Genomic DNA, 26,038 nt, shown 5'->3' with positions numbered 1-26,038 from the left:
ATCAGCCTGCCACCCTTGACCGGTTGAGTACTTTTTGGCTCCCCGAACTTCGTAGATTAGAGGTTTGTGCTTCATTAAAGTTGGGTTAGCAAACAGCAGTTTGCTCTGTTGAAGTATTTATTGATATCAAGACCATTTTGAAGAACAAGCTGAAGAGTGTTGAATTATGATTTAATCTTCTCATATTCTTTCCACATTATTTTTACTGTAGATTAACTTGTTTGAGCTGGTAAATATGCAATGACCATTTTGAAAAGCAAGCTTAAAAGTGTTGGCTTATAACTTCTGTCGTCTCATTTTCTTATTACATTCTTTTTAACATAGATTGAATATGTTTGAGCAGGTAAAGGTGCCCGTGATAGTGGTTGGTTGCAAGCTAGATTTGAGAGATGACCAGGATCCAGTGATTTTGGAGCAGGTGATGTCACCAATAATGCAGCAGTTTAAGGAGATTGAAACTTGTATGGAGTGTTCAGCATTTAAACATATTCAGGTTTATTTTTATTCCTTTTTTCATCTACTTGTTTTCAGTTTCTCATTGTTAAGTTATTGCTTAAATTAACCATTCTTTTACTTCTTTAATTTGAAATACTATTATCTTGCTCGCTACTTTGTTGGAGAATGGTTTTCTTATATATAGCCTATAATATGCTTAGATGGGTCTTTTAAGTTATTTGGAGTTCAATTAACACATTTTGTTGCAAATCTGTGCCTCTTGATGTGTTTTCCAAGATATCACAGCAGGGTCAAATTCCTTTCTGTTACGAGTCATCCAACTAATTTATTGGGTGACACATGGTTGGTATGCTTGCATCAGTCTGTTTGGATTGGTGTCATATATTTTTGGCTTGTCATAAGCTAGTTGCATTTCTCTACTTGCAGATCCCTGAAGTTTTCTTCTATGCTCAAAAGCAGTTCTTTCATCCGACAGCTTCCTTTAGATCCTCGATCAGGAAGCGCAAACTCTAAACACGCCACGTGCGTGAGAGCTTTAAAACGGATATTCATTCTCTGTGATCATGACAGGGATGGTACACTCAATGATGCAGAGTTGAATGATTTTCAGGTCTCCTTTTCCTTTTACATACAGATGTTAATATATGTGAATGCACTGAATCTATATTCTGTTTGTGAAATACTATCTTACAACTGAATTTGTCTTTTTTTATCCTTTCTCTGTTCCACCTAATTCATTATATTCCAAGTAAATTTGCATACATGGGCTTAGGTTTTGCTGTGATTATGAGCCATGATAATTGTTAAGATTGACTGTAAACAGGTGAAGTGTTTCAATGCTCCATTACAACCTTCTGAAATAGTGGAAGTTAAGAGGGTTGTGCAAGAAAAACTACCTGAAGGGGTTAGTGATCGTGGTCTTACTTTGACCGGATTCCTCTTTCTTCATGCATTATTCATAGAAAAGGGCCGCCTTGAGACAACATGGACTGTGCTAAGGAAATTCGGATACAATAATGATATCAGACTCAGTGATGATCAGCTTCCACCTCCAATTAAACGAGCACCTGACCAGGTGACTTCTATAGTTGATTAAGAGCCTAGTCTTTTGAATCTCATTATGCTTCTAATGCCTGCACCACAATTTGGAAGTAAATAAGTTACTCTTGAAGCTCAGGCAGTGAAGTTCATTATTTTTATCTTTGCTAATACATTTTCATTTCTATGCCATGCCAGAGCTTGAGAGCATAATGTCCCTAAGCATTATGAATAATGTTCATTGTTGTCAAAGTTCATGTATGCTAATACCATGTCTACTATTTTTTATGCCTGAGATTGTAATGTTCTTGCACTTACTTTTAACATCGATCCCACTTTACTCTAAAAAGGGTTATTGGGTGGTTACGTGGGTGCCATAGTGCGTTGCTTTTCCTCATCTCTGATAAGTACCTTAATATTTTTGTTTGTTCTCAGTCAGTTGTTTTTTCTTTTTTTTTTCCTTTCTTTATCTGGATCTAATTAGGTCATTTATTAGTAAATAATGTATAATTTTCCGTGTGCGTCCACACAAATTTGTTCAGTGGTTACCATTTTTGTTTAGCATGAGGAACACCAAAATTAGCCTTTTAAATGGGGTGGCTTATTTTTGTTGGGTATCAACAAATACCTGTATAGGAAGGGGGAAGACCTATAATTTCTTATCAGAAGGTGCCACACACATAAAATCTTGATTTGCATGTATAAACAGAACAAATCCCTTTTCACTAAGGAATAGTTAAGCAAATATTGCATACTTTCTTCTGGGGACTCAACAGTGCATTTTTTCAGCTTAATTACCTGTCACCTTGGAGAGGCTTATCATGGCTTCTATGACTGCATAATTTGTTTGCTGGCATGCTTAAAAGAGATTAACAAAGTCATAAATCTAGTTTATCCATGTTCATCTTCTAATACTTTCCAGTTTCCGGTAATGGTGACAGTAAGTGGGTCTGACTTTGTCTCTCCTCCTAGGCTTTTCAGTTAACATAGTACTCAACCTAGAAATTTTGCTACTTTGCATCTTTGCTCCTATCCGGTTTTATTGAGGCAAATAGCTCCAACCCTTGATGTCACTCGTGATTTAGGTATGAAGACCTTTACAGTTTAAATTTGGTTTATCACAACAAAGTTAGAAATCTAGTTTATTATCATGTTCTTCTAGTGGCAACCACTGATGGGAACAAACTGTACTTTACCTAGTACTTCAATCAAACCATGATGCGTTTGGTCTGATATTACCTATCCTTCTAGGGTTTTCACTAAGCCTTAAACTCAACACCTAGAAGTTTTCAACCCCTTGATATGACCTTTACGTGTCAAACATGAGTACCATGAGAAGTGTCACATTTGGCTAGTAGAGTTGAACTTATGGTTGTTGCACTTATTCTCAAGTATTAGTTTTAGCTTAAGGTTTCATATTTATGCTGGTATTTTCAAATTAACATATGAGTAAGTTATTTTATCTTTACAGCCTGGCCTTTATCTATTGACATTCTCCTTTTCATACATTGCAGCTTTCTCTAGAACTCAATTCTTGTTCATGGGATATGTAATATTTATTTTGTACAGAGTACGGAGCTGACAAGTGAAGCACTGGAATTTCTCAGGGGAATCTTTCTTTTGTTCGACATTGATGGTGTATGTACTATTCATTTTGATACATTGTTGGAGTTTGATGTTCTTTTATTTGTTTGAATTTTCTATTTCTTTTGCTTTCATTGTGTGCCTGTTGTCTAAGAAGCATGGATAGGGAGGCAAGGCATGGCAAAATTTAATTTGCTTATACTCTTATATGTCATGTATATATACTAATATTTGGATCAAGATGGTAATTAGTAAGAAAGATGCAATTGGAACTAAGTGAATTTTTGAAAACTAATGCATGCCTGAGCTTAATAGTAACAATATTAATCACAGAACAAAATACATCCTGCAATGCTATCTCAGATGACACCCCCCTTGAAGGCTTGGACTGCAATAAAATATCTTGGAAGCTTAACCAAATACATCCTGTAGTACTTCTGAAAATCCTTAAAAGTAATCAGTAAAATTTAAAAAGTGCTCTGATATGAGCAAGTTTTAATCCAGAAGCCAATTCTAATACTCAAAAGCTTCTGCACGAGAAAAATTATACACACATCTTGTTTAGGCATGGCCAGAACTTTGTGGGAGTAAAAATATTGCTTCTTATTAAGAAGCAATGAACACGGAATGCTAGAAAGATTGCTTATATTTATGTGATAAATAAATTAATTGGGAACTGGTGTTTTCTGCTTGCTTGCTATGCAACCTCACTGTGTAAGCCATGGACTTTGGCGTGGCATATTGAAATTATTTGCATGAGATTACTTATGCATGATTACCTGTGTCTCAAGAGTGTATCTGTGTTTCTTATGGTGATTAAATGGTTTGATCAATTTTTTGCAATGGTTGTCTTTTTTGTTTTCCTGTTTTTTGTCGTGATGCAAAATTCTTTTGTTAATGATGTACTCCAATGACTTCTCTAAATCAAGACGATATGTTTTTTGTCCTTATCAGGATGGAACCCTTAAAGAAGGTGAGCTTGAAGATCTTTTTTCTACTGCACCGTAAGGTTAATTAGTACTCTTCACTTCACTGATGGATTGGGAAGGTTGTCGATGGATTGGGAAGGTTGTCCTTCATTTCACTATCACTTCTTTCTTCTAATTGATAATGCAGTATGTACACGCATACAGTACACATACACATATACATTGGCACATATAGTCCTTGTCTGGTGTATGGGTTATTTGTCTGTGTAATAGGTTATTGTGCAGTTGTTACTGGCTTGATGCACTTCATGTTACTCTGTAGTTATCTACTCCATGTGCCTACATGCTTTTTCTTTGTTTCTGCTATTTTCTTGTCATTGTTACAACATGGAATGGTTATCCTCTTGTCTGCTTTCTGTTTGCGCATCAATTTTTCCTTCTCTGTAGAGCTTCTTTGGTCAATATAATGGGATGCTGCTTGTGACCTATTTGATGGGTTTGGTCAGTGCATGAAGAGGCCTTTCTGATATAAGTGGGTTATGTCCTGATTACTTGGGTGCTGTACTGCTGTTGTGTTTGTAAAATGTCATTTACTACAGTTTTGGATGTTTTCTTTTGTTATTGTCTGTATTGTTGTTTTTGTTTCATTTTGTTATTTTTTCTGTGTCTTTTGATGATGATGAAGATTTATAAGATGTATTGGTGCATGTTTAAGATTTACTACAGTATATTGTCTGTTATTGCACCTACAACTATGTTAATTTTCCTTTCTGTATTCCTTTTATATATGAGAAAGAGTCTTGGTGGTGGAATGAGGATTTATAATAAAATATCAAAACTAAGAGAACTTGCCACACTTTACATACATATCGTAACAAAGAATACCTGAAGAGGTGGATTCAAGAAAAAAAAAGAAGGAAAAGGTAGTTATTGAAGAAAAGTCAAAAGCTCATGAAAATTTATATCGACTTGACACAAAAGATAGAAATAAGAGATATATAAATTAGCTACAGCAAGAAAAAGAAAACAAAGTATTTGAGCCAAGTGAATTGCATAGAAGGCAAAAATAAAAAGCTTCTACTAAATGAGGGGGGCAATTAAGGAGAGATGGAAGGGAGTATTTCTCGAAGTTACTCATTGGAGGTGAGAAACAGGTTTTGTGTTGGGGATTGTAGTAACTTTGAAGATAATATGAAATTCATGTTATATAGATGTATTTGTCCAAACGAAATAAAGCAAGCATTGAAAAAGATAAAGACTAGTAAAGCAGTTGGACCAAATAATAATATAATAGAAGCATTGCATGTGAGAAGGCGGCATTTTTTTTTGTTAATTAAATTATTTTATGCAATCCTTATAATAAAATAGGATGCTGTGTGAGTGGAGAATTAGCACTTTAGTGCCTATATATAAGAATAAAGGAGATGCTCAAAGTTGTGAAAATTATATAGGGATCAAGCTAATGAGCTACATTATGAAACTTTTGGAGAGGGTAACTGGATGAAGGTTAGCAAGAGAATCTTTTATGCCAAGTAGATTGAAAATTGAAGCTATCTACTTATCGAGGTGCCTAATGCAAAGTTCCAAAGGTAAACTAAAGATTTGCATATGGTATTGTTTTTGGTTGTTTCTTTCAAGTAAGTGACATCTTTAACAAGTGAATAAGAGAATAAAAAAAAAGGTTTTTATATTTTTTGGGTTAGATTACTTATTGTAGTTCTTTTTTTTTCATAAAATAACAATTTCTAGTTGGTATTTGTCTGGGGTTATAATTTGGACTAACAAAATTGAGCTCATAATTGACTAGCTAAGTGGGCACTTATTTTAGAAAACTTGTCATATGTTGTATCTTCTGATATTATCCTTACATACAATGCCTGCTTTTTGAGGCCCCGTCTAGGTTCCTTAAGAATTTTTCTTCATTTAAGATTTTTAGCATTGTATTTGTTGCCAATTCATTTAATTATGCAGTTTGAATAAGCGTGACCCATAAAATCCATATCACCACAGGAATTTAGTGATCTAGTAGTATATAATCATAATCATTGTCACATCATTGGAAATATATTAAACTTCTGTTCTATGCATTGAAGTATGATGCACAAAATATGATTGATGCTAAATACTGGGTTCATCGTTCTTGACAATTTGGTAGAGACAAATATGCAAATTTGTCCTAAGCTGGCTTATTAGGCTACTGTATTAAAAACGGACCACAATCCACATGAAATTTAGATGAGCCCTTTGTTACATGAATCTATTATGCTCTTGCTATCTTTTTATTTTGTTACATGTTACTTTTTTACTGATGTGGTAGTTGTTGCTATTGTCATCTCTTCATTGTTTAGTCCTTGGGAGGAAGCTCCATATAAGAACACTGCAGAGAAAACTGTCCTAGGAGGACTATCACTTGATGGATTTTTGTCTGAGGTATTTGTTTCCTGATTCTTTTCATTTTGGCTCATTCAACAGTTTAGCATATTACATAAACTTTGCTTGGGTTGTAAAATTTTTGTTGATTAGTTCATAAAGTCCTATCTATAAAATTCCAAATCACAGCACAAAATTAACAGTTAAAAATTTTATTGACTTATCTGTCACAGTTGTGCTGTGACAACTTCAACTCTCCTAATTCGGTGTGAATTAGAGGAAGTTGCTAGAGAACCGTAGAAATAAAGAAGACGAGATTGGAAGAGAAAAAGTAAGGGAGGAAGAGAGAAAATAGAGAGAATAGGAATCTGATTTGGATTAAATTCTTCGATACCGTTACAGGAGGCTGCCATAGTTTATATAGTAAACTCGTGGGTGCTGCCACAGCAGATCACCTCTCCTCTTAACAGACTATTTTGTCCTATTCTAGCCCACCCTTTACACCTGGCACAACTGTCTAACAAACTACTACCAGCTGGAAATATAAAAGCTACAATTAATAGCAGTAAGGAAAACAACTAAATCTACTCAAACTCTGCAACAAAATTGGCCCAAATTTTGGCCTTCCTTTTGTTTTGTGACATTATCTCATAATTCTCATTTAACACTGCTGGTGCATGTTTCATGTTTAATATTTACACAGCCAGTTCCAACCTCAGATGAATGAGGTGGATTGTGCTTGGTAGTTTACAGTGACCATCTGTGGCTCCCTGTTTAGGGAGGGTAGGTACAGGATTGGCATTTAGGATATTGTGAATATTGGTTGCAAAATCTGGAAAATGAAGTTCGAGTTCTGAATCTTTGACTGTTTTCTTCCTAGTAGAGGAACAACACCTGCATCCTAGTGTGTGATATGAAAATTAGGCTTACATCATGGCTCATAATTTTATAATGGATACTTGATCACTAACCTATGCAACAAAAATATCGAGTCCCTTTAATGAAGTTTTGTGTTATGGTGCAATAATAATGTGGAAGAACTCATGTAGTCTAACAAATTAGATAAACATTGTATTGGTGAACCATAGTAATTCAGAGGGGCACAAAACATCTTTTTACCATTTTGGCCAGACATTGCATAGCAAGCTTTCTATGATCTGGAATCACTTTTTTTTGGTCAGATGTACTTCAATTTTGAACTACTTTCCAAGCTGAGCTGCTTCCATTAAGCTTGAGCTTTAAACTAAATAAGTTCAAGCACTATTGTTCTTTTGACCAAGACCTACCAAGTTATTTCTAATCAATTGGCAGTTGGCTGAACTTGGATTGCTTATTTCCATGTGGTAGATTTTCCATCTTGTTATAGTGTCTACACTGAATTCGAGGACTCCTATTTCTTTGATGAATTAAATAAAACATTTATCCGAGCCATTGCCATTTGACAGCAGTCTTCCAGTCTAAAGTGTCCATGTTTTGAGGTGTAGCACAAGCATCAAAATGCAGAATTATCTCATTCTGCAGCCATTATGGCACTTCCAAATTCGTGTTTGTTCAAGCTTACATGTATTCTGATTTTTCTGACAAGTTTCTGGTGTGCAGTGGGCTCTTATGACACTTGTGGATCCAATTCGTACCATGGAGAATCTTATATATATTGGATATGGTGGTGATCCTTCTTCTGCCATTCGTGCCACTCGGAGAAAACGTTTTGATCGGAAAAAACAACAATCAGACAGAACTGTTTACCATTGTGTTGTTTTTGGGCCAAAAAGAGCTGGAAAATCTGCATTATTAAATTCTTTCATTGGAAGGTACTTCTTCTGAGTTGATATCTGATAATCTTGTTTGTCTTCTGCAAATTTATATATTTATCTCTGATGTACATGGTATTTAGCCATATTTTTGTTAAGTTTTGTGAGTTATGTTCTTGATGTCCAAAATGTAGGCCTTTCTCAGATGATTATATTCCAACCACTGATGAGCAATACGCTGTTAATGTTGTTGATCTACCTGGGGTAAGTGCTATTCGATAACATACCTTGTTCTCAGCCCCCTCCCGCTTACATTATCTATGGGAATTAAGGTGTGGGACATGAGTATTTCACTTATTTGTTGATGTTGGTTTAGTGTGCAACAATATATGTTTTTTTTTTTTCCCGAGGGAGGTATATTTTGGGTGAACTCATTTGAAGGATGAAAATGGGCCTTACCTGGGTAAAAAAAATGGTGAACTCATTCTACTGAAATAAACCCTGGCTTGTTATTCAAATGAGTTTGCTGGAATAAGTAGCCACGGTGATGTATAATGTGTAGGAAATTAGAGAAAAGGAATTGTAACCCCTCAACAAGCCATATTTATAGACTTGATAAAAATTAAAAAGTATCTAGAATGTCAAACTAATCCTACTTGATATACTAATTCAGTACCACTTAAGTCTTATCATAAAATCCATTGTAAGGTAATAATGTCAACAATCGGTATCAATCAATCAGAGCAAGAGATTGGGATTGACGTCCTTTCCTTTTTCTAGAATAGGAATGTATATTGCTGTATCTTTCTATCTTTGAGTTGTATCCTAAGTTGTATAGTTTTCAAAATAGATTTAGAAACTTTCTTGTTTAGTTTTTTAGGAGTTTCCTAACTTAGCAGGGAGATTGTTTATATATTAGCATGTATCCCATTGATTTGAATAAGATTGAAGAATTATTTTCTCCATCCTTTAACAAATAAAAGCAAAATACATTGACATAAAATTGAGAAATCCTAATAATTGTTGAATTATCTTGGGAGTCCCACCTTGACTGCATCAATCTCCTCTTGTTAAAGAAAATTCAAACTCAAAGCACAACTGGAACTGCTCTATGAGTCGCCAGAATCACCGTCAGAATCGCCTGACCTGCTCACCTTCAAAAGTCGAACAAGAATGTCTGATCAGCTGCTCTGCTTTGCCTTCAATTCTGTGCCAAGTATTTCTGTGTGCTGGTTCTTGTGACTCGATCTACCTCAACTACCTTCAAATCAAATCGAAATCACAACCGAGGATTAACCTAGCTCTGATACCAAATTGTTAGGATCCTAGGGTTTGCCTAGGGTTTCAGCAGATTTTAGGAAGAATTAGGGCAGAATTAGAGAGAGAGGGAAAAGCAGAAGTAACAGGGAGAATCAGAGAGAATTAGGAGGGAGAAAGAGAGGAAGAGAAGCTAAGGGAGAGAAAGAGACAGATCCGAGAGGGAGAGGGAGTTCGGAGAGAGGAAATCAGAAGATTCAATTGATATTTCTGAATGAATGCATCTACAACCGCCCTAGTAGCTTTATATATATAGCTACTTCTCCTATGCCAGGATTCTATTATAAAGACAAAATAGAAAATACAAGAAGTAAAATAACTACTGCTGACAACATAACAGAATTAACTACTCCTCCTCGGAATAATCTGTTACACTCAACCCTACTGTAAGCTACTATACCCTAGGGTCCTGACAGAATCTTCTGTTTCTTTATTGTTCCGTTAATTTAAGTTTTTCTTTCATTAAGTTGTTAAAAATAAGGACTGCATAAAACTTTGAAAAGATGTCATGTTGTGTCATGGGACCTGAGATTCTGCACACTTCCAAATACTTGTCTTAACACTTCTTGAACACTTATAAGGAAGACACATGTTCATCATTTAAACAAATTAGAGCCACATTACAAGTTCAAAATTATAGATTAAAAAATATTGCGGGCAATGTGGGTTTATATCTATTGGACCTTGCTCTAAACTTTAATGTCAGGAAGTTGTAAGCCCAAACTTTCAACTTGTATGAATAGGGCTTTTCTTAAATATACCTTGGAAATTTTTGTTCATATTTATTTCTTGTGTTTAAATTTATCTCAATATAGAGTGGTGTGTCCCAATGTTTTTGATAGTTGCCAGACTCACAAGGCTGTTTTTGTGTCTGTGCTTTATGCATATGGTTTGTCATGTTGACAGGGAACTAAGAGGACTCTTGTACTTCATGAGATGCCTGAAGAGGGAGTTCAAAAGTTGTTGTCTAAGAGAGATACTTTGGCAGCTTGTGACATAGCAGTGTTTGTTCATGATAGGTAAATTAGTTGCCATTATTTTTTTTCCAGATTTTGTGAAGGCTGATGGTGCTTGTTTAAGTTGTTTGTAAATATTTTCTTGATCTGAGAAACTTTGAAAACAAAAATTGACATTTGAATATGGATGTCGTTCTCCACAATAATTTTGATGTTGTGGTATTTATGCATTTAGGTGTATCATTAGGGTTAAGGTATGATATTTATGTATCGTGCTTTCTCGGCATAAATATATAAACAGAGGCAACCATATTGGACGTCTAGCATTTTTATGTTTTGTGTAAACTTTACAAGATGTAACATGTCAATCTGTTGTAATGATCTACCATTCATATTGTTTGATTGTTTTGAGCATGTTTTTATATGTTACGGAAATGGGCCCTGTTGGTTCATCCTACGATGGCAATTTCAACTCGATATGATGGATATCCAATAAATCCAGTCCATTACGGGAGGATGTAGACTCAAAATTTTATCTGATGGGGTGGAGATAGATTGAGAAATAAAAATTCCATTCATGGATCAGGTGCAGGGGGAAACACCTTCGACCCATATATATTCCTAATAAACAATTGATTTTGTTTTATTATATAATCTATATATCTAATAACTAAAGCCCAACCCAGTTCAGATTCTTATTATTCACCAATTAAGCCCACTGCATATAGGCCCACCAATCTGTGAAGTGAAACAAATTACAAAAACCATCATACATGTTAAATTTGTTTGAGAATTTGGGATAAAATTGAATAAATATATATTTTTAATTTAAATCGAATGGGTAGATGATTATCCTTTATCGGACAAGTATGGGGGTAGATGATATATACATTATCCTTTACGGGACAAGTATGGGGGTAGATGATTATATACATTATCCGACAAGTACGGGTATTAGGAAGGGGGTATGGGTACGGATAATGGTGAAGGTACATTCAGTTTATTGCCATCCCTAGTTCATCCATCAAGCTATTGATGAGGTCTAGTTGTCATAATACCTCCCACATTTCCTTACTCATTAGAGATGCCTAAGCATCAACTGCACTCGCCAAAAATTTGATTGTCACATGAGCCATTTGGCCATCGTCAATGACTCTTTTGGCTCACCTCAAGTAGATCTATTGATTGAGGATGTTATCCGTGGAACTAAGCCAGATGTTCAAAATGGAAAGTATGTCCGACATGTTATGTCATGGTATGGTTCTGCTAAAGCTAAAGGAAGTTTTTATAAGACAGAGAAGTCTAGTTTTGTTGTATGGCACACAATGTTGGGTAGTAAAGCTCAACATGTAGAAAATATGTGTAATTGAGATGAGGATCTTATGATGAATGTGTGGTCATACAAGAAAGATAGAATTAGAAATGAGATTCCTTGTAATAAGGTGGTAGTCTCTTATTGAAAATTAAATGCATGAGACACAATTAAGATAGTTTTGTCATGTGAAAAGAAGAGCAATAGAGAGTCTTGTGAAAAGTGTGGATGGAATGAAACAAGTTTTTAGCAAAAGAGTTAGAAAAAGACCAAGGAAAACTTGGTTGCAAACCTTTAGTTATGATATGACTTATAAGAGCTTATAGAAGACATAACCATAGATGAGTTAGAATTCATGTAACCAATCCCACTTAAATAGGATTAAGGCTTGATTTGTTGTTCTTGCATAATAAGGAAATCATTAATTTTATTGAGCAGGATTATTTGTATTTTGAATTGTTGTTTTTTTACAGATTCTATGATATATTTTAAGTCTGTTTGGGTTAGTATATAGGATTACTTCAGAAGAGTTCTAGGTGTTCCAACAAAATTCTACAATGAAGATTGAATGAAATTTGATTATTTAAGAATTCTTAACCTCTCTCTTCTCTAATTTTTCTTTCCTTTCTTCTCCGATTTCTTTTCAGTCTCTGTTCTTCTCTGGTTTCTTCCTCTCTCTTTTTCTTATTCTTCATCCACATCAGTTTTTCTTCTAGGGATTAAAGAAATGAACTTTAAATAACAGGTAAATAAATAAAAGTAGCAAGCTCGACGCATACAAGGCATGCTAATGAACCACCTATGCCCTTTTTACACCTGGACATATTTAGAGGGGCTTGTAGAATTCATGAACTAAAGCTAGTAAAACAAAGTATGAAGAGGAACAAGACATATGCTGCTGGCTAGAAGTTTGAAGCGCTCTCTCTTTCTCCCCCCTTTCTTTTTCTAATGAAGAGCCTTTTCAGTTTTTGAATTTAGAACTCATATTTGTGAGTATGATACAATTCTCTGTTACTGCTATGAATAATCTTTTTCCCAGTTCTATTTACTCGTAGAAGTGGCTCTTCCACCCCCGCCCCAACATCTAACTTCGTTGATAATGTAGTTTCTACCAAAAAAAAAAAAAAAAAACTGTATGTTATTGATTCACGGAGATTATATTTACTCTGGCTATTCTGTCTTGGACGCCCAGAAGTGTTGTCCCATAGAGGTGTTCAAGACTGGTAGCTTTTGCAAGTTCATATCAATTTTCACTGCATTTTCATTTTGGTCTTCTGAGACTTGATGCTTTGAGTTCTCCAGTTCTGACGAGTACTCATGGAAGAGAGCAACTGAATTGCTTGTGGAAGTTGCTAGCCATGGGGAAGTGACTGGCTATGAGGTGCCTTGCCTCATTGTTGCAGCTAAAGATGATCTAGATCCATTTCCAACTGAGATACAAGATTCCACAAGGGTATAGATCTTGACTACTGGCTATATTTTCTTTTCATTCTGACGCGCACACATCTCATTATACTTTATGTTATAACTCTTGTTTGAGTGTATCCATGGTATATTGTTGGGTTCTAATTATACTTTTGTTTGGACTTGGGGGATTTGGAGTATCCCATAATTTGCTGAGTCAGCAGCCTCATTATTGTACTCGTCTACCCCTTATCTGCCATATTTGTTAAAGCAGATATATTGCTGTTGAGTTACCTGTCAAATGCATCATTGTTGGTTGCTAACATGTTAATGAATTTTATAGATCTTAGCTCAGGCTGAATGTGATATTTGGCTACTAGGACATGTCCTCTTTTGACCTGATTGTCAAGGCTGGTAGAAGTAGAACACAACTTCCTATCATACTGAAGTAATAAAGGCTGTCTGCCTTTATAAGTTTTTATGGTTCTGGAGCTAAAACAATCATAATAGAGAGCTGAGAGGAAATTATAACTTCATTTGTCTTGAAGGATTTATGGGCGAGTATGGTTCTGCCCCGTTTTCTTGTATTTGAAAGAGAAAATGAATTTTCTGTTTTGATACATACAAAAATGAACCTAGCAACATGGGGAACCTTGTGAACCGGGGACAACCCTTTTTATCTGTTTACTCATTGAAGAGTAGTTATTCCAGTTATCTTTCTGTCACTTGCAACATCTTGGACAAAACAATTTCTGTAATCTGATTAGCTATTGGTGCACTGGTTTTATGAAATTTTGGTGACCAGCTCAGTATTGTTTTATACAGTCAAGATCTTATAGCAGCTATGCAATATACCCACACTCTGTGTTTTTGCCTTTTGTTTTCTGTTGTTCCTGTTTATGTGATAATAGGAAAGAAACTAGTATGACTGTCATAAAATTAAATTGTTCTTAGCTTTGTTGTTCTTATTCATTTTATGGTTCCTCACCTTTTTTTTTTTTTTTTTTTAACACTTTTGCTGTAAAATTTGATTCCCTAGGTAAGTCAGGATATGGGAATAGAGGCTCCTATACCTATCAGCACAAAGCTAGGAGATCTTAATAATGTTTTCCCAAGAATTGTGAATCCAGCTGAGCACCCTCACTTGAGCATTCCTGAAACTGAAGCTGGAAGAAGCCGCAAGCAATACCATCGGCTTATCAACCGCTCTCTGATGTTTGTATCAGGTATGTCAACATTTAAAAATGCCAGACAATAACTCTGTATCTGATATTTGTACGCACTATCATCTTGTGCTTGTAGAAGGCTTATTTAGCAAGTCACATGAGCAGGCGTGTTGAACACATTTACAGTGTCTACTTTGGAATGTCCATGCTTAATGGCTATTAGATGGCTCCTCTGCTTTCTTACAAAGGCTATTATTACTGGGTCAGCTCAAATTAAGGATTGATTATAGATGTTAGGGGAGCTAACATATGAGCAGATTTTGAGTCTTCGTAGAGAGAGAATGTATCAAACGATTCTGTCTGCTATTATATATAGGTGCATCTATTGGTGAAATTCCCTTTCTATTACATGCACTCTTGTTATAATCCATTTCTCATCTTAAGCTTTTTCTTGGAAAATTAATACTGGATTTTCTTGTTCTTTCCTTGTTACTAATATTGTCTTGTAACACTTCAGCGGGAGCTGCAGTAGCCATTGTTGGGTTGGCGGCGTATCGGGTTTATGCAGCAAGGAAAAGTGCTTCCAGTTAAAAGAGTGAAGGTTTATGGGCTCCATTTTAATAGGTTTACCTCGCCTTAATTATCTCAGCATGGCTCTTTTTGTAAAGAATTTGTAGGTTTCAGTTCTAAAGAAGCATATATATATATATATATATGTATAACATAAAAAGCCTCACCTTAGCTCTTAAAAGTTGTTTTTAGTGGGTCTTGGCATTGGTGATTTCTAATGCTGCAACAAAAAAAAAGAAAAAAGAAAAAAAAAGAGAATTTTGAAATATAACATCCAAGCTTGGTGAGGAGAAGCCTTCCAATATGGAATCACGGATTGCTAGAAGTAGATTTTTTTTTTATTTGAAAGTTGTTATTGCGATTGCCATTTTTCCTTGGTAATTGCATATTTGATGATGTAATACAATAAACTATAAAAGGGTTAAATTTTTAATTTTATTTGATTATCTAATTTGCCTTTCATTTTGACGGTAATCATCTCGGCTGGCACAGCTGCCATTTCTATCCAAATTTGGGTACAAGGAAGAAGCACTCTCTTTTCATGCATATAACGTTAGGTTTTCCTCTTTGGGACTTTTAACAATGCAACGGATTGAATTCAAAAAAGCAATAAAAGGGTCCGTTCTCAAATAAATAAAATAGTTTTAGTTATGAAATATTGTCATCTTGACGTTTAATTCTATCCTGTTTTCTTTTCTGCTTCACAAATACAACACATTAATTATCATTGAATCCCATTAATAAATATCGTATGTAAATTAGAAAATTGTGCCAGAAGTGTCTTCTGGACATTGTTAAGTCAGAGCTTAAAAAGCGTAAAATTAGGTTAAGTTGAGTATTTTCTAGTAATTTGACCTGGAAACTGTAAGGAAAAAAATAAATAAATCTGTCCATCATGTAAGACAGATGACGGATGGTAATGTCTCACCACTTTGAAGGTATATTTTGATCCAAAATTTTGTAAAAGTGATTAATTGGGCATAGTCTTTGCAGATATTACTTGTCAATTAATAATACCAAATAATTGTAATTTTTTTTTTTTTTTTACTTCTCGATAGCTTCAATGACGAGTAGGTGGTAGACAGAGATCTCATGTTCGAAACTTTTTGAAGGCATTATATAGAGGTTAAATTATGATTTATCTAAAAGTGAGTTGTGATAAGATTCATCTTTTCAAGAGTAATAGAACGTAAGTTTTGACACTTTGAGTTATAAAAAATATATATATTTTTTATAATTATTTAATATTATTATACATGTACAATTAATGTGTAATATGAAATTTAATCGGATGATGTTAATGTTATTACCACTTCAAAAAATTGATTGTCCATGTTAACAATTTTTTTTTTTTTTTTTCTCTTCGAAGCTGTGGTTTTGATTTAATTTCAACCAGTTTTCAGCTTGTTGACGTGGGCCAATGGACAAGAAGTCGCACAAGAAGTGGGTGAGGTCGGCCATACTGTAAAGTTGCTCGGCATTTATCTGCTAATAAGCCGTTTTGATGAGACCCCGAAAAAACAAAGTGAAGACCAAAAAGAAAGCAGAAAATTTGTGTATTATTAATGAAAGGGACGATGAATTTGACCGTTGGCGATAAAACTATCCGTTACCAACGTTGAACCTGAAACCCCCTTTGTCCTCGAACCCCCCCTTTACGCCTTCTCTTCGGAGAAATAGTGAGGTCGTCCCCTCCACTCAACACAGACGCTCCGAAAAGAGAGAGAGTGAGGTCGTCCCCTCCACTCAACACAGACGCTCCGAAAAAGAGAGAGAGAGAGAGAGATGGTGGCCAGAACCCCACCAAAGCAAAGGAAAATGGTGGCTCCTCTCAACCCCACCCTTCTCCGAGAAACTGCAAACAAGGTATACCTCTATTTCTCTCTCTCTCCCTCTATCTCTCTCTGTCTCTAGGTTAATAATCTTGGGAAGTTTAAGATAATCATTGATGGGTTCCTTATTATGATTCTGGTTTTTTGTTGCGTCGGTGAATTAGGTGGAGAAGTGTATGGCGAGATTGCAGGAGCTTCAGTACGCTGTCGCCGGCGGCAATAAGGTGATCGCCGGCGTCAGCCTCAGCCCTCGCAGTACCAGAGGCTATCTCAAGACCAGCCTCCGGTGCAAGCAAGAATCTCTCAGGTAAATAAATAAATCGATTTTGCTTCTTCTATCACATCAAATTTCTAGACTTTATGTACTCAAAACTGCGTTTCTCTCTATTTCCTCTGCAAATTAAAGGATCAAGAGTGCCAGATCTCCACCCGGAAAATTCCCCACAAATACAGGTCTCTCTCTCTCTCTCTCTGAAACCCATTATCAAATTGGGGTTTGGGTTCATTTGAGACTCTCTTTGTGAACATTATTTGATTTTTTTTTTTTTTTTTATGGAGGGGTTGTTGATTGTGCACTACTGAGTAAACTGATGTGGTCAAATTGAGTTTTGAGGTCATGACTGGATTGTCCTCTTCTATACAGGGGAGTGGCAACGAATGTCATTGCCGGCGATGCTGGTCGGAGAAACGGTGGGGGAAATTCTGCAGGCAAGTCAGTTCGCCAGAAAAATAGTGGAAGCAGTGGTTTCCAAAGCCAAGAGACCATCACCGTCGTTAGAGGCTGACCCAAGAACTCCGGTGGACCTGCGGCGGAGCCAGAGGCCCAAACCGCCAGAAGCCAAACTCCAGGCAAGAAGAAAGCAAGAGAAGCAAATCACGCTGCAATCCATGAGGTCCGAATCCAACGAACCACCACCACCCCTCCAAAGGGCCCGCTCTCGTCGCATTAATTTCAAGGCGGCAGCATCCTCGCCGCCGCTCAACGACCGGTTTTTGGCCAACAGAGTGTCGCCCAGAAACAGGCCATGGGGCAGAAAGACTGTGCTTTTTCCCAACCCATTGTTCCACTCGTCGCCCACTAAAAATCACCACAAGTTCTACAAGACAAAGTCGCCCATAATCGCCAGAAGCCACCCTAAAACTCAAACCCCACACAAGTTCTTGATCAAGACCAAGCCCAAGTCGTCTCCTCCCTCAATGGCCACCGCCAAAGTCCAAGTTAGAATTAGGAGTCCGCCGAGGAAGAGTCCCTCCTCCACTGCGGCGAAGCTTCGGCGATCATTTTCGCCGTCGAGGCTGGCGAGCAGGCTCATCTCCCCCCTGAAGCAGAGGCCGGGTTTCTCGATGCCGGCTCGGAGGTTTTGATGGGGAGGCCCAATTCTGTTTGTTTTGGAGAGTGAATTTTTGTTTTCATTTTTTGTGATATTTTCTCGATGTCCGTCCATATGAACACGTTCATGTTCATGTTCATATTCGTGTGTTGGTGTCAGATTCGTTCATTTCTTTCTTTGTTGCCTGCGTTGGCCAAATTTTATAGAATAATGAATTATATTATAACAGATAAAACCTTTACCCTGTATTCAACCTGACATTTCTTCTCTCAATGCATCATTCTAGACAAAGATGAAGCTTCAATTGCCATCCATATCAAAAGCCTCTCAAGTATGGAAGAAGAAAAAGAAGTGTATTTCCAGCCATACTTTTGGTGTAAAGCACAATAAAACTACAACAGCTTGGCCTTTCAAACAACATACAAGGGCAAGCACATGAAATGAGAAGCTGTATAGCGTTGGAGGTTGCCAGGGAAAGTGGGTGTGGTACTGAGCTGCACACCATATGTGTAAACTTGAAAAATCTTCCCAAGACGTGTTAGTGCACAATGCGAATCATGTGGTCCTTTTCCTTGGTGATCACCAATCAGCAAGGATCATCAATCATCCTTGCCCGGGGATGCGAACCTTGATCTTTCTCTTGGTCGATTCAGAGCTCGGTCTTTTGGTGACGAAGTTTTTCCCCCCACACCAGCTTGGCGCATCATCTCTGCATAGAAATGCACATGTATTCCAAGTAGGGTTAGAATTGCGTGCATCTCAAAACCTTGAAAAAAATCCATAAAACTAGTTGAAACTGACCTCTCTATTATATTAGAAGATTATGTATTGCGTTCCAAAGCTTTAAATTTCATATAAACCAAGTACTCCGCTAATCTATATTGAATTAATTAACAATGAGACCTAAAACTCTAGAAATTAAGACTAGCAAAACTTATCCAAATTTGTCCACACATGGTTCCACGTGCAATGAAAAATCCTAAACAACACGAACATTGCCAGTGAGCATTGATTTCTTAATACGCTATGATGACATGTTAACTATACAAAAAAATATATAGGGTGTATCGGATTAAATTAGTTATTTGCCAGCAGCTAAACATAATTTCCAGTTTACATGTCTACCCTTTTCTAAATAAAGAGAATATGCTGCATTGCTGCCAGTTATCAAAGTTTGGTAATCATACATAAACAAAGGTTATTTTGGGTATAGTAAAATTTGACAAGATATTTGCAAACAATTTAACATCCTGTCTTTGTATGAGAGTATAATTAAACACTAAATCCTTTACATAATAGCATAGACATTAACTTGAAATCGATGTCACATGATCCAAATCTCAAGTTTCTATAGATGACTCTTTTAGGAGGAAAAGTAAGTAAATTACAGCTAAATTTCTTGGGCAAGTTCCTATATTTAATCCAATAGTATAAGGGAAAATAATTAAAAAAGAAAAGAAAGAAACATATTAATTAACAGGTGTTGATATATTTTCCTGTAAAAATTGACAATATACAATTACATAAAATCCAGTCAGGATACAGCCACAGGCATCCAATCTGAACCACAAAACTTCAAAATGTCCCCATTCTGACATCAATCTATGACTACAAAACCAATCATCGGTTCTTGACTTCATTTAGATTTGCAGAATTCTTATGACTAAATGCAATGATTAATTCAACTGCTCTTGTGGATCATCATTCTTCCAAATTCAAGCCTAAATGATTTCTTTTTTGTTTTGGCGCTAACTCTAAACGCAATGATTTTGGAAAATCCTTTTTCTTCAATTTAGGATAAGATGAAATAATTTGTGGTAAAATAAAGAGTCATCAGTCTACCAAGCAAGAAAGCATTACAGAGTGGAATATGGCTTACACATAAAATTATGTTAAGAGTTAGAAATACATACCCCTCTTTCGTTCAAGCTCCTGGTCCAGTTCCTCTTTCCATTTCTTCTGTCTCTCAGAAAAGCTGACACCATTGACACATTTTTCTATTCAGCTCACTCAATATCCAACTGAGACAGACATATGTCGATAAACTCACGCACACAAGCAGAAGCTAAAATAAGCATTAGCTCATAGACTAACCTTGGGCTACTCGGTTGTTGATCACCATCAGATAGAGCCCCTTTCCTATCATTAAGCTGAGGAGACAGAGTGTCCTGCAAACTCTGATTATTTTCACAGCCAACATCTGATATACGCCTGCTAGAAATCCCAGGACTAGCATTACTAGTCCCGTCAATTGCTGCAGATGGAGTTCCAATTGGAGCCCTACTGGGTGATCTACTTTTGGGGGGTAATTTCAAGTAGTTTGGACTGCTTTCTTCACATGCAGTGTCAACTAAACTGGGAGAACAAGAAGCATTCAAACTGTTGTAGAACTCCTCATACAATGGCGTCTGGAGTTTCTTTAGTTCTAGAGCCTGAGGTAGTGAATAAGTCATAACAATGTCAGTGCAAACAAAAAACTCAAAGCCTATTAATGATGGCAAAATTTAGCTTTACCATAACAACATGCCAAGCCTTTATAATTATGCCACTATGTGATAATGAACTAAATTTTCCTTTACCTAAAAGAAAAAGAGGGAGAGGAAGAAGAAGAACAACCACCTTATCATCCAGAAAAGCCCTTATCTTAGACTCAGTAACCTCATCATCATCCTCAGATAGTGATGGTCCACAGTGAAATGAGAAATCACTGCTCCCTTTTCCAGATGGCACAGAGTTACCAGTCAGTTTAACAACTGACTGGTAACTCTGTCCAATACTCTTGTCCAAATTCAATCCATCTTCATCTTGTCCGGTACTCTTGTCATTTTTGCACCTCCAGTCATCAAAAGGCTCGGACATAGGGTTAAAACTCTAAAGAGGAGAAATCATACAGGAATTATAAATTCATGAAGATCATTTACATTAAGAAAACCACCAATTTTTTGGACAGCTTAGCAGTTCTATACCTCATCAAAATTGTCAGGCATCAAAACTGAGTTCAACTTTACTTCTCTACCCGACATAAAGCCATCATTCTCATCAATCTGACACGTGCCATCTTCACTATTATTTGTTCTCTGTATATCTCTACTTCCAGATAATTTGTCAAACTTCAAACTTGAGCAGTTCAGACTACCCAAATTACAGATATCCATTGTGCCAAGGCTAGTGGTCATGCAAGTAGCACAGTATTAATACCACATCCTCACAAATTCAGAAGACACCAAACTGATGTACTTACTAATTTTCCTGATTTGTCCTGGATGATGGGTCAGTAGTTTCAGGATTTTCCTGATGTTGAAAATTACAAGTAAATAAAATTTTCAAATATATACAACATAAGTGCAGATATAAAACATCTTTAAATTAGACTAACCATGGTTGAAGTACATAAAGGATACTGCATGGACTCTTCAGTAACAAAAGGATGCTGCCATGTTTAGCAGAGCAGAATTATTAAGCAATGAAAAAACTGGCTATTGTATGATAAAACTTGCACACCAAGAAAAAGGAACAAATGTTTCATTACTAGTTTGGTACAAAACTTGGAACTAGTATAGTATCATCCAATTCAAAATCACCTGGAGCAACTCAGATGCAGTTGGCCTCAATTCCGGCTCCCTGCCAAATAACTGTCGGTTCACATAAAATGGTACCAAAAGGCAAATAAATAACAAAAGTTGTAACAAACAAATCTATAAGAAAATATATAGGTGGTGTTGTGAATCAACAAATTGATAAAGCATCATTTCCACAATGCCTTTTTAAGCAATCACTATCAAATAAAAGTAGCAACTATGGAAATCAAAAAATCATGCACTGCACATGCCCCAACCATATTACTCCAAATAATCATGCACTGCACATGCCCCAACCATAGAACAAATAATCATGCACTGCACATGCTCCTTATCACATCTAGAGGTCAGTTGTACCATCCCACTGTCAAAAACTAAACAAAACTTAAAAAAAAAAAAGGGGAAAGAAAAATAATGAATGCTCTAATGCATCTAGAATTTGGACCATTTATTGACTCTTATAGGGGGGAGTAAAAGGTAATTACTTTTGTAAGCATTTCAGCAGAAAATCTTTTGCTTCATCAGAGATGTGTTCTGGGATAGGTGGATGAGACTTTGTTGTGCCAACATAGAAGAGAGCAGCAACCTAAAAAAAGCTGTTGTTAGTGTAATGAAGAGAAATATTCACATTGATAAAATTAACAGAGACTTCAAACATATTAGTTGATAGAACAGGAGAACATTGTCAATCAGTACTGGATTCAGATCTGTACCTCTTGGTACTGTTCACTCCAGGGAGGCTTGCCAGTCGCCATTTCAATCATAGTACAGCCAACACTCCATATATCAGCAGAGCTAAGAATAAGAAGCCACAATAAATTAGACAAAATATTTGGCTAATTAAATAAAAACCACAAAAATATGTTAAATCTGAGAAAGTTATGCACAAGAATATCATGACTTGACAAAGTGATTTACTCTCATCTGATTGAGGTGGTTCTTGTTTCCAAGCATGTAGGTGGTCTAAGTTCCAATGACTGAGTCAAGATTCCTTCTTTTCTGTCCCATTGAGAGGATATCCCTTGCTACCACATGCGGTTTTAGATTAGAAAGGTGACCCCATTTAATTCTGAGGTTAACCTAAACCAATTTGGTCACAAGCTTATAGAGGTTTCCAATTGCATAGATGCAGAAGGGAAGCAAACAGCATACCAACTGGATGTGTGCATTAATAAAAGCAAGAATGGCAATTCAAAGAACATTAACAAGATCCCCTTATGAGAATGCATCAGTTTCTGCATCTTGAATTTACTGCAGGAAAAATCATTTAGAAAAAGGAAAATGATTTGATGACTTAGGATATAAAGAAATTGGGGGGGGGGGGGGGGGAGGAGATGACTACCATATGCAATATCAAGAAAGCAGCAATGCACAAACTAGTAAAGAATCCAACCAATTAAGATCATTTGTCAGCCTCATTGTCCAACATAAGTCGAGTATCCTATTTAAAATAAAATAATAATGCATCAAAGTAAGTTGCATCTAAATACAAAGGAGAATAGAGGGTTTTGATTCCTTACAAGCTATGACCAGTCTGACGAATGACTTCAGGAGCCATCCAGTATGGTGTACCCTTCATCGACTTGGCACCTGAAACAGTAGCCTATGGTAACATGAATCTAGTTAGACAGGATATGTGGACCAAAAGTGATTGTAAAAACTAAATTAACGCTGCAAGTAAATCAAAGGGAGAGCTGTGGGTGTATATATGTACCAGCTTAACAACTTGCTTGGATGCGCCAAAATCTGCAAGTTTAATGCATCCCTTATTGTCAACAAGGATGTTTGCACCCTGAATAAAAATGAGAACTACATATTAATTGTTTACACATACTCAAAGGATTAAAGCCTAGCAATAAGAGAAAAATACCTTTATATCCCTGTGAATAATTCCATTATTGTGAAGATAGTCCAATCCCAATAGCAATTGCTTGGTGTACGTTCTAATAACCTGCTTAACATATTAGTAAAATACAGACAGTAAAAGCACCAATATTTTGCAATTAAGCTCCAGATAACTTACAGCTTCTGGAAAAGATCCAAATTTTCCCAATAGTGATGAAATTGATCCTCCAGGAACAAATTCCAATAAAATATTCAAGGTTTCCTCCTCTGTAACAGTTCCCAAATATCTCTGAGGAATAATAAAAACATAAAAGAATAGAGAAACAATAAGATGGGAGCTGTTCGAGTATTTGTAGATGCCACAAATCCACCAGGAGATCACGAGATTCTACTTACAACAATGTTTGGATGAGAAAGGTTCTTAAGAAGCTTCACTTCCTCTTCTATCTCCCGCACGTGAGCCTATTTACATAAACTATACTTCTTAGAATCATGTAAGAATTAATTCAGTGCATTGGGACTAAAAAAATAAACAGATCACCTGTGTAAGCCAAACTGATCTCACTACCCTTTTATACATTTTTCAACACTCTATGGACTTTCTGGGCACACATCTCTACCATGACAAACACACTGTAGGTTGACAACTATATACAACAAGAAATAACTCCTTTTTCAAGATTTTCAAATTTAAGAACTAAAACTTTCACCTTGTCTCTGAAAGAGCTCTCTAAAATAGATTTTAAGATTCATTGATTCAAACTTCTTTTCTAAATCCAGATTGAGAATAATATATATTGATATTATATTAAAAATGCGTATTGAAAATGACAATTGTTAGTTTTTTGAAGTATATGAATAAAAGATTATATTTCATTTTCACGTATCCTAAAACAGTCCTGATTTTTTATTTTTTAATACTAAGGCTTGTTTGGTTGTGGGTTTTATTTTTTTTGCCTGTTCTTTCTTTGTTTCTGTTATTTTCAGAATAAAAAATCTTAAAAATTTTGAGTATGCGTTTAGTTTGATGTAGTTTTTATTTTTAACTTTTAAAACTAGTAAACACATCTTCTCTCAAAACAGTTTTCAACAACTGTTCTTCAAACACATTGACTCTTTTGAGTTTATCTTCTCTCAAAAATAGAAAACAGTTTTGTTAACCATAATAAATACAAGGCCTAAAGTGTCACCCATTAGGTTGTATGAGCTGCATCATACATGTGCTTCTTTGAAAGTTCCAGCTTCTCGTTAACAAAGTCAAACTTACAAACACACGCAGACATAATGTCTGATGATGACGACGATGGTGATGTGCAGCTGTTATGTTTAGCTAACAAGGCATCTCAATTAATTAGTAAATTAAATATCACACTCCACGTAATTGAGCCACTTTAAGTCTTTAGATATCTTCCCATGTTATCTCAACGTCAAAAGAGAAAATTAACACGTGATGACAACATCTTAACATACAAGGGAAACTAATAGACGCACTCAAAATAATACCTAACACTATTAACACTGGCCAAATGCTTCAATTAAAAAGGAAAAGCAAGCGCGCATGACTAACAAAAGGATTCAATCAAACCTGTGCTTTCTCTTTCGAGGCTCCGTTCGCCGCTATTAACACCTGAACACTCAACAACCAAAAGTAAACCGATCGATCAACAGGACTTAAAATCAAACTTGGACAGACCAAAAAAACAAAAAAGAAGCAAGAAAACGGACCTGTTTGACGGCGAGAAGCTCTCCGGAGTCTAGATTCATCCCCATGTAGACTTGGCCGAAAGCGCCGCAACCGATCAACTCGCCTTTCCGCCAGCGGATGGGAGGAGCCTCGTCCCTGGCCATTGGTGGCGGCGGCGAGGGTCGGGAGAAGACTCTGGACTTGCGAAGGCATGAATTAATCTTATCGACGAGTGTCCCGCCGACGATGCCTTCATCTCCATCGCCGTCAGGCGATCGGAAGACCAGCGATCGGCGGACGGAGCCGAACATATCGTGCATCGGAATTGGTTGATTTTTGCGACGATTGAAAGAGTGGAATTAATTTGGAGGGTTTGTCGGTGACAGTGAAAGGGATCGGATTGGAGTTGCGAGTGACTATGCAGTGTGAAAGAGCCACTGTTTAAGGGTTGATTTGGTTTTGACGAGAGAGAGAGAGGGGGAGAGGGAAAAAGGTTGAGGCGATTCATTTTCAAAATTAAAATCCTTGAATAATTGTTTCCATGAAAATTGGGAAGTTGCATAAAGACCCCTCGGAGTATTAATTCCTTCACAACTTCCCCTTAAAGTTCTTGAAACCCACAAAAACTCCCTTTCCAAAAGGTCATAAAAATTCAAAAAAGTAATTATATAAAATTATATGCATTTTTGTAAAAATTTTGCAAAAATGAAAGGCTCATCAATTCATGTCGTAGTTCATTAATAACTCTGGAAAAATTCTAGCACCTTCAAATTAATATTATAATATTAAAAAGTATATCTTTTAAAATTATATAAAATAATAAAATCCAATTTTTTGATTATTTGTAATAATGTTTTCTACCATGAAATTTTTATTGTCTTTCCCATGTAAAGTTTTTAACTTTCATATTTCAAA

At 36.1% G+C, this 26,038-nt stretch overlaps 3 protein-coding genes and 1 pseudogene across 5 annotated transcripts in view; 3 read left to right on the top strand and 1 right to left on the bottom strand.

Moving 5' to 3' along the window:
* The window catches only part of LOC127801485 (mitochondrial Rho GTPase 1-like), a 15,546-nt pseudogene extending 433 nt beyond the window's left edge, over positions 1–15,113 (top strand).
* The window catches only part of LOC127802015 (mitochondrial Rho GTPase 1-like), a 42,008-nt gene extending 26,717 nt beyond the window's left edge, over positions 1–15,291 (top strand). Inside the window, exon 16 of one of the 3 annotated variants that reach the window (XR_008023252.1) lies at positions 14,992–15,291. The gene's annotated coding sequence lies outside the window, so the exon portion shown is untranslated. Of the gene's footprint in view, positions 1–14,983 lie in introns of all 3 variants that reach the window. The other 2 variants (XR_008023250.1, XR_008023251.1) reach the window with 2 other exon arrangements.
* Positions 15,292–16,262: 971 nt separating this feature from the next.
* Positions 16,263–18,217, top strand: LOC127802016 (probable microtubule-binding protein TANGLED). Its single transcript, XM_052337637.1, has 4 exons — positions 16,263–16,719; positions 16,850–16,992; positions 17,092–17,138; positions 17,329–18,217. The coding sequence occupies exons 1-4, from the start codon at positions 16,639–16,641 to the stop codon at positions 18,048–18,050; spliced, it is 993 nt and encodes a 330-aa protein (XP_052193597.1). The 5' UTR covers positions 16,263–16,638; the 3' UTR covers positions 18,051–18,217.
* Positions 18,215–25,610, bottom strand: LOC127802013 (mitogen-activated protein kinase kinase kinase NPK1-like). Its single transcript, XM_052337633.1, has 17 exons — positions 25,165–25,610; positions 25,025–25,066; positions 23,836–23,901; positions 23,618–23,728; positions 23,465–23,545; positions 23,309–23,386; positions 23,115–23,197; positions 22,308–22,389; positions 22,080–22,180; positions 21,598–21,637; positions 21,393–21,446; positions 21,258–21,307; positions 20,983–21,181; positions 20,636–20,887; positions 20,111–20,448; positions 19,930–19,991; positions 18,215–18,725 (listed from the first exon to the last, which is right to left on the bottom strand). The coding sequence occupies exons 1-17, from the start codon at positions 25,441–25,443 to the stop codon at positions 18,616–18,618; spliced, it is 2,028 nt and encodes a 675-aa protein (XP_052193593.1). The 5' UTR covers positions 25,444–25,610; the 3' UTR covers positions 18,215–18,615.
* Positions 25,611–26,038: the final 428 nt, after the last annotated feature.

This window comes from Diospyros lotus, chromosome 5 (genome assembly GCF_014633365.1).
Source record: "Diospyros lotus cultivar Yz01 chromosome 5, ASM1463336v1, whole genome shotgun sequence".
NCBI lineage: Eukaryota > Viridiplantae > Streptophyta > Magnoliopsida > Ericales > Ebenaceae > Diospyros > Diospyros lotus.
Note: the sequence above shows the minus strand (reverse complement) of the source record. Positions and strands in the feature narration are given on the sequence as shown.

Excerpts from the sequence above, each read along its gene's own strand:
- LOC127802013 (XM_052337633.1), bottom strand. The coding sequence starts at position 25,443 with ATGCACGATATGTTCGGCTCCGTCCGCCGATCGCTGGTCTTCCGATCG. Across the intron at positions 23,729-23,835 it reads TTTCTCATCCAAACATTGTT|AGATATTTGGGAACTGTTAC; the intron begins GTAAGTAGAATC and ends ATTATTCCTCAG. Across the intron at positions 19,992-20,110 it reads CAACAACCGAGTAGCCCAAG|CTTTTCTGAGAGACAGAAGA; the intron begins GTTAGTCTATGA and ends CAATGGTGTCAG.
- LOC127802016 (XM_052337637.1), top strand. The coding sequence starts at position 16,639 with ATGGTGGCCAGAACCCCACCAAAGCAAAGGAAAATGGTGGCTCCTCTC. Across the intron at positions 16,993-17,091 it reads TGCAAGCAAGAATCTCTCAG|GATCAAGAGTGCCAGATCTC; the intron begins GTAAATAAATAA and ends TGCAAATTAAAG. Across the intron at positions 17,139-17,328 it reads AAAATTCCCCACAAATACAG|GGGAGTGGCAACGAATGTCA; the intron begins GTCTCTCTCTCT and ends TCTTCTATACAG.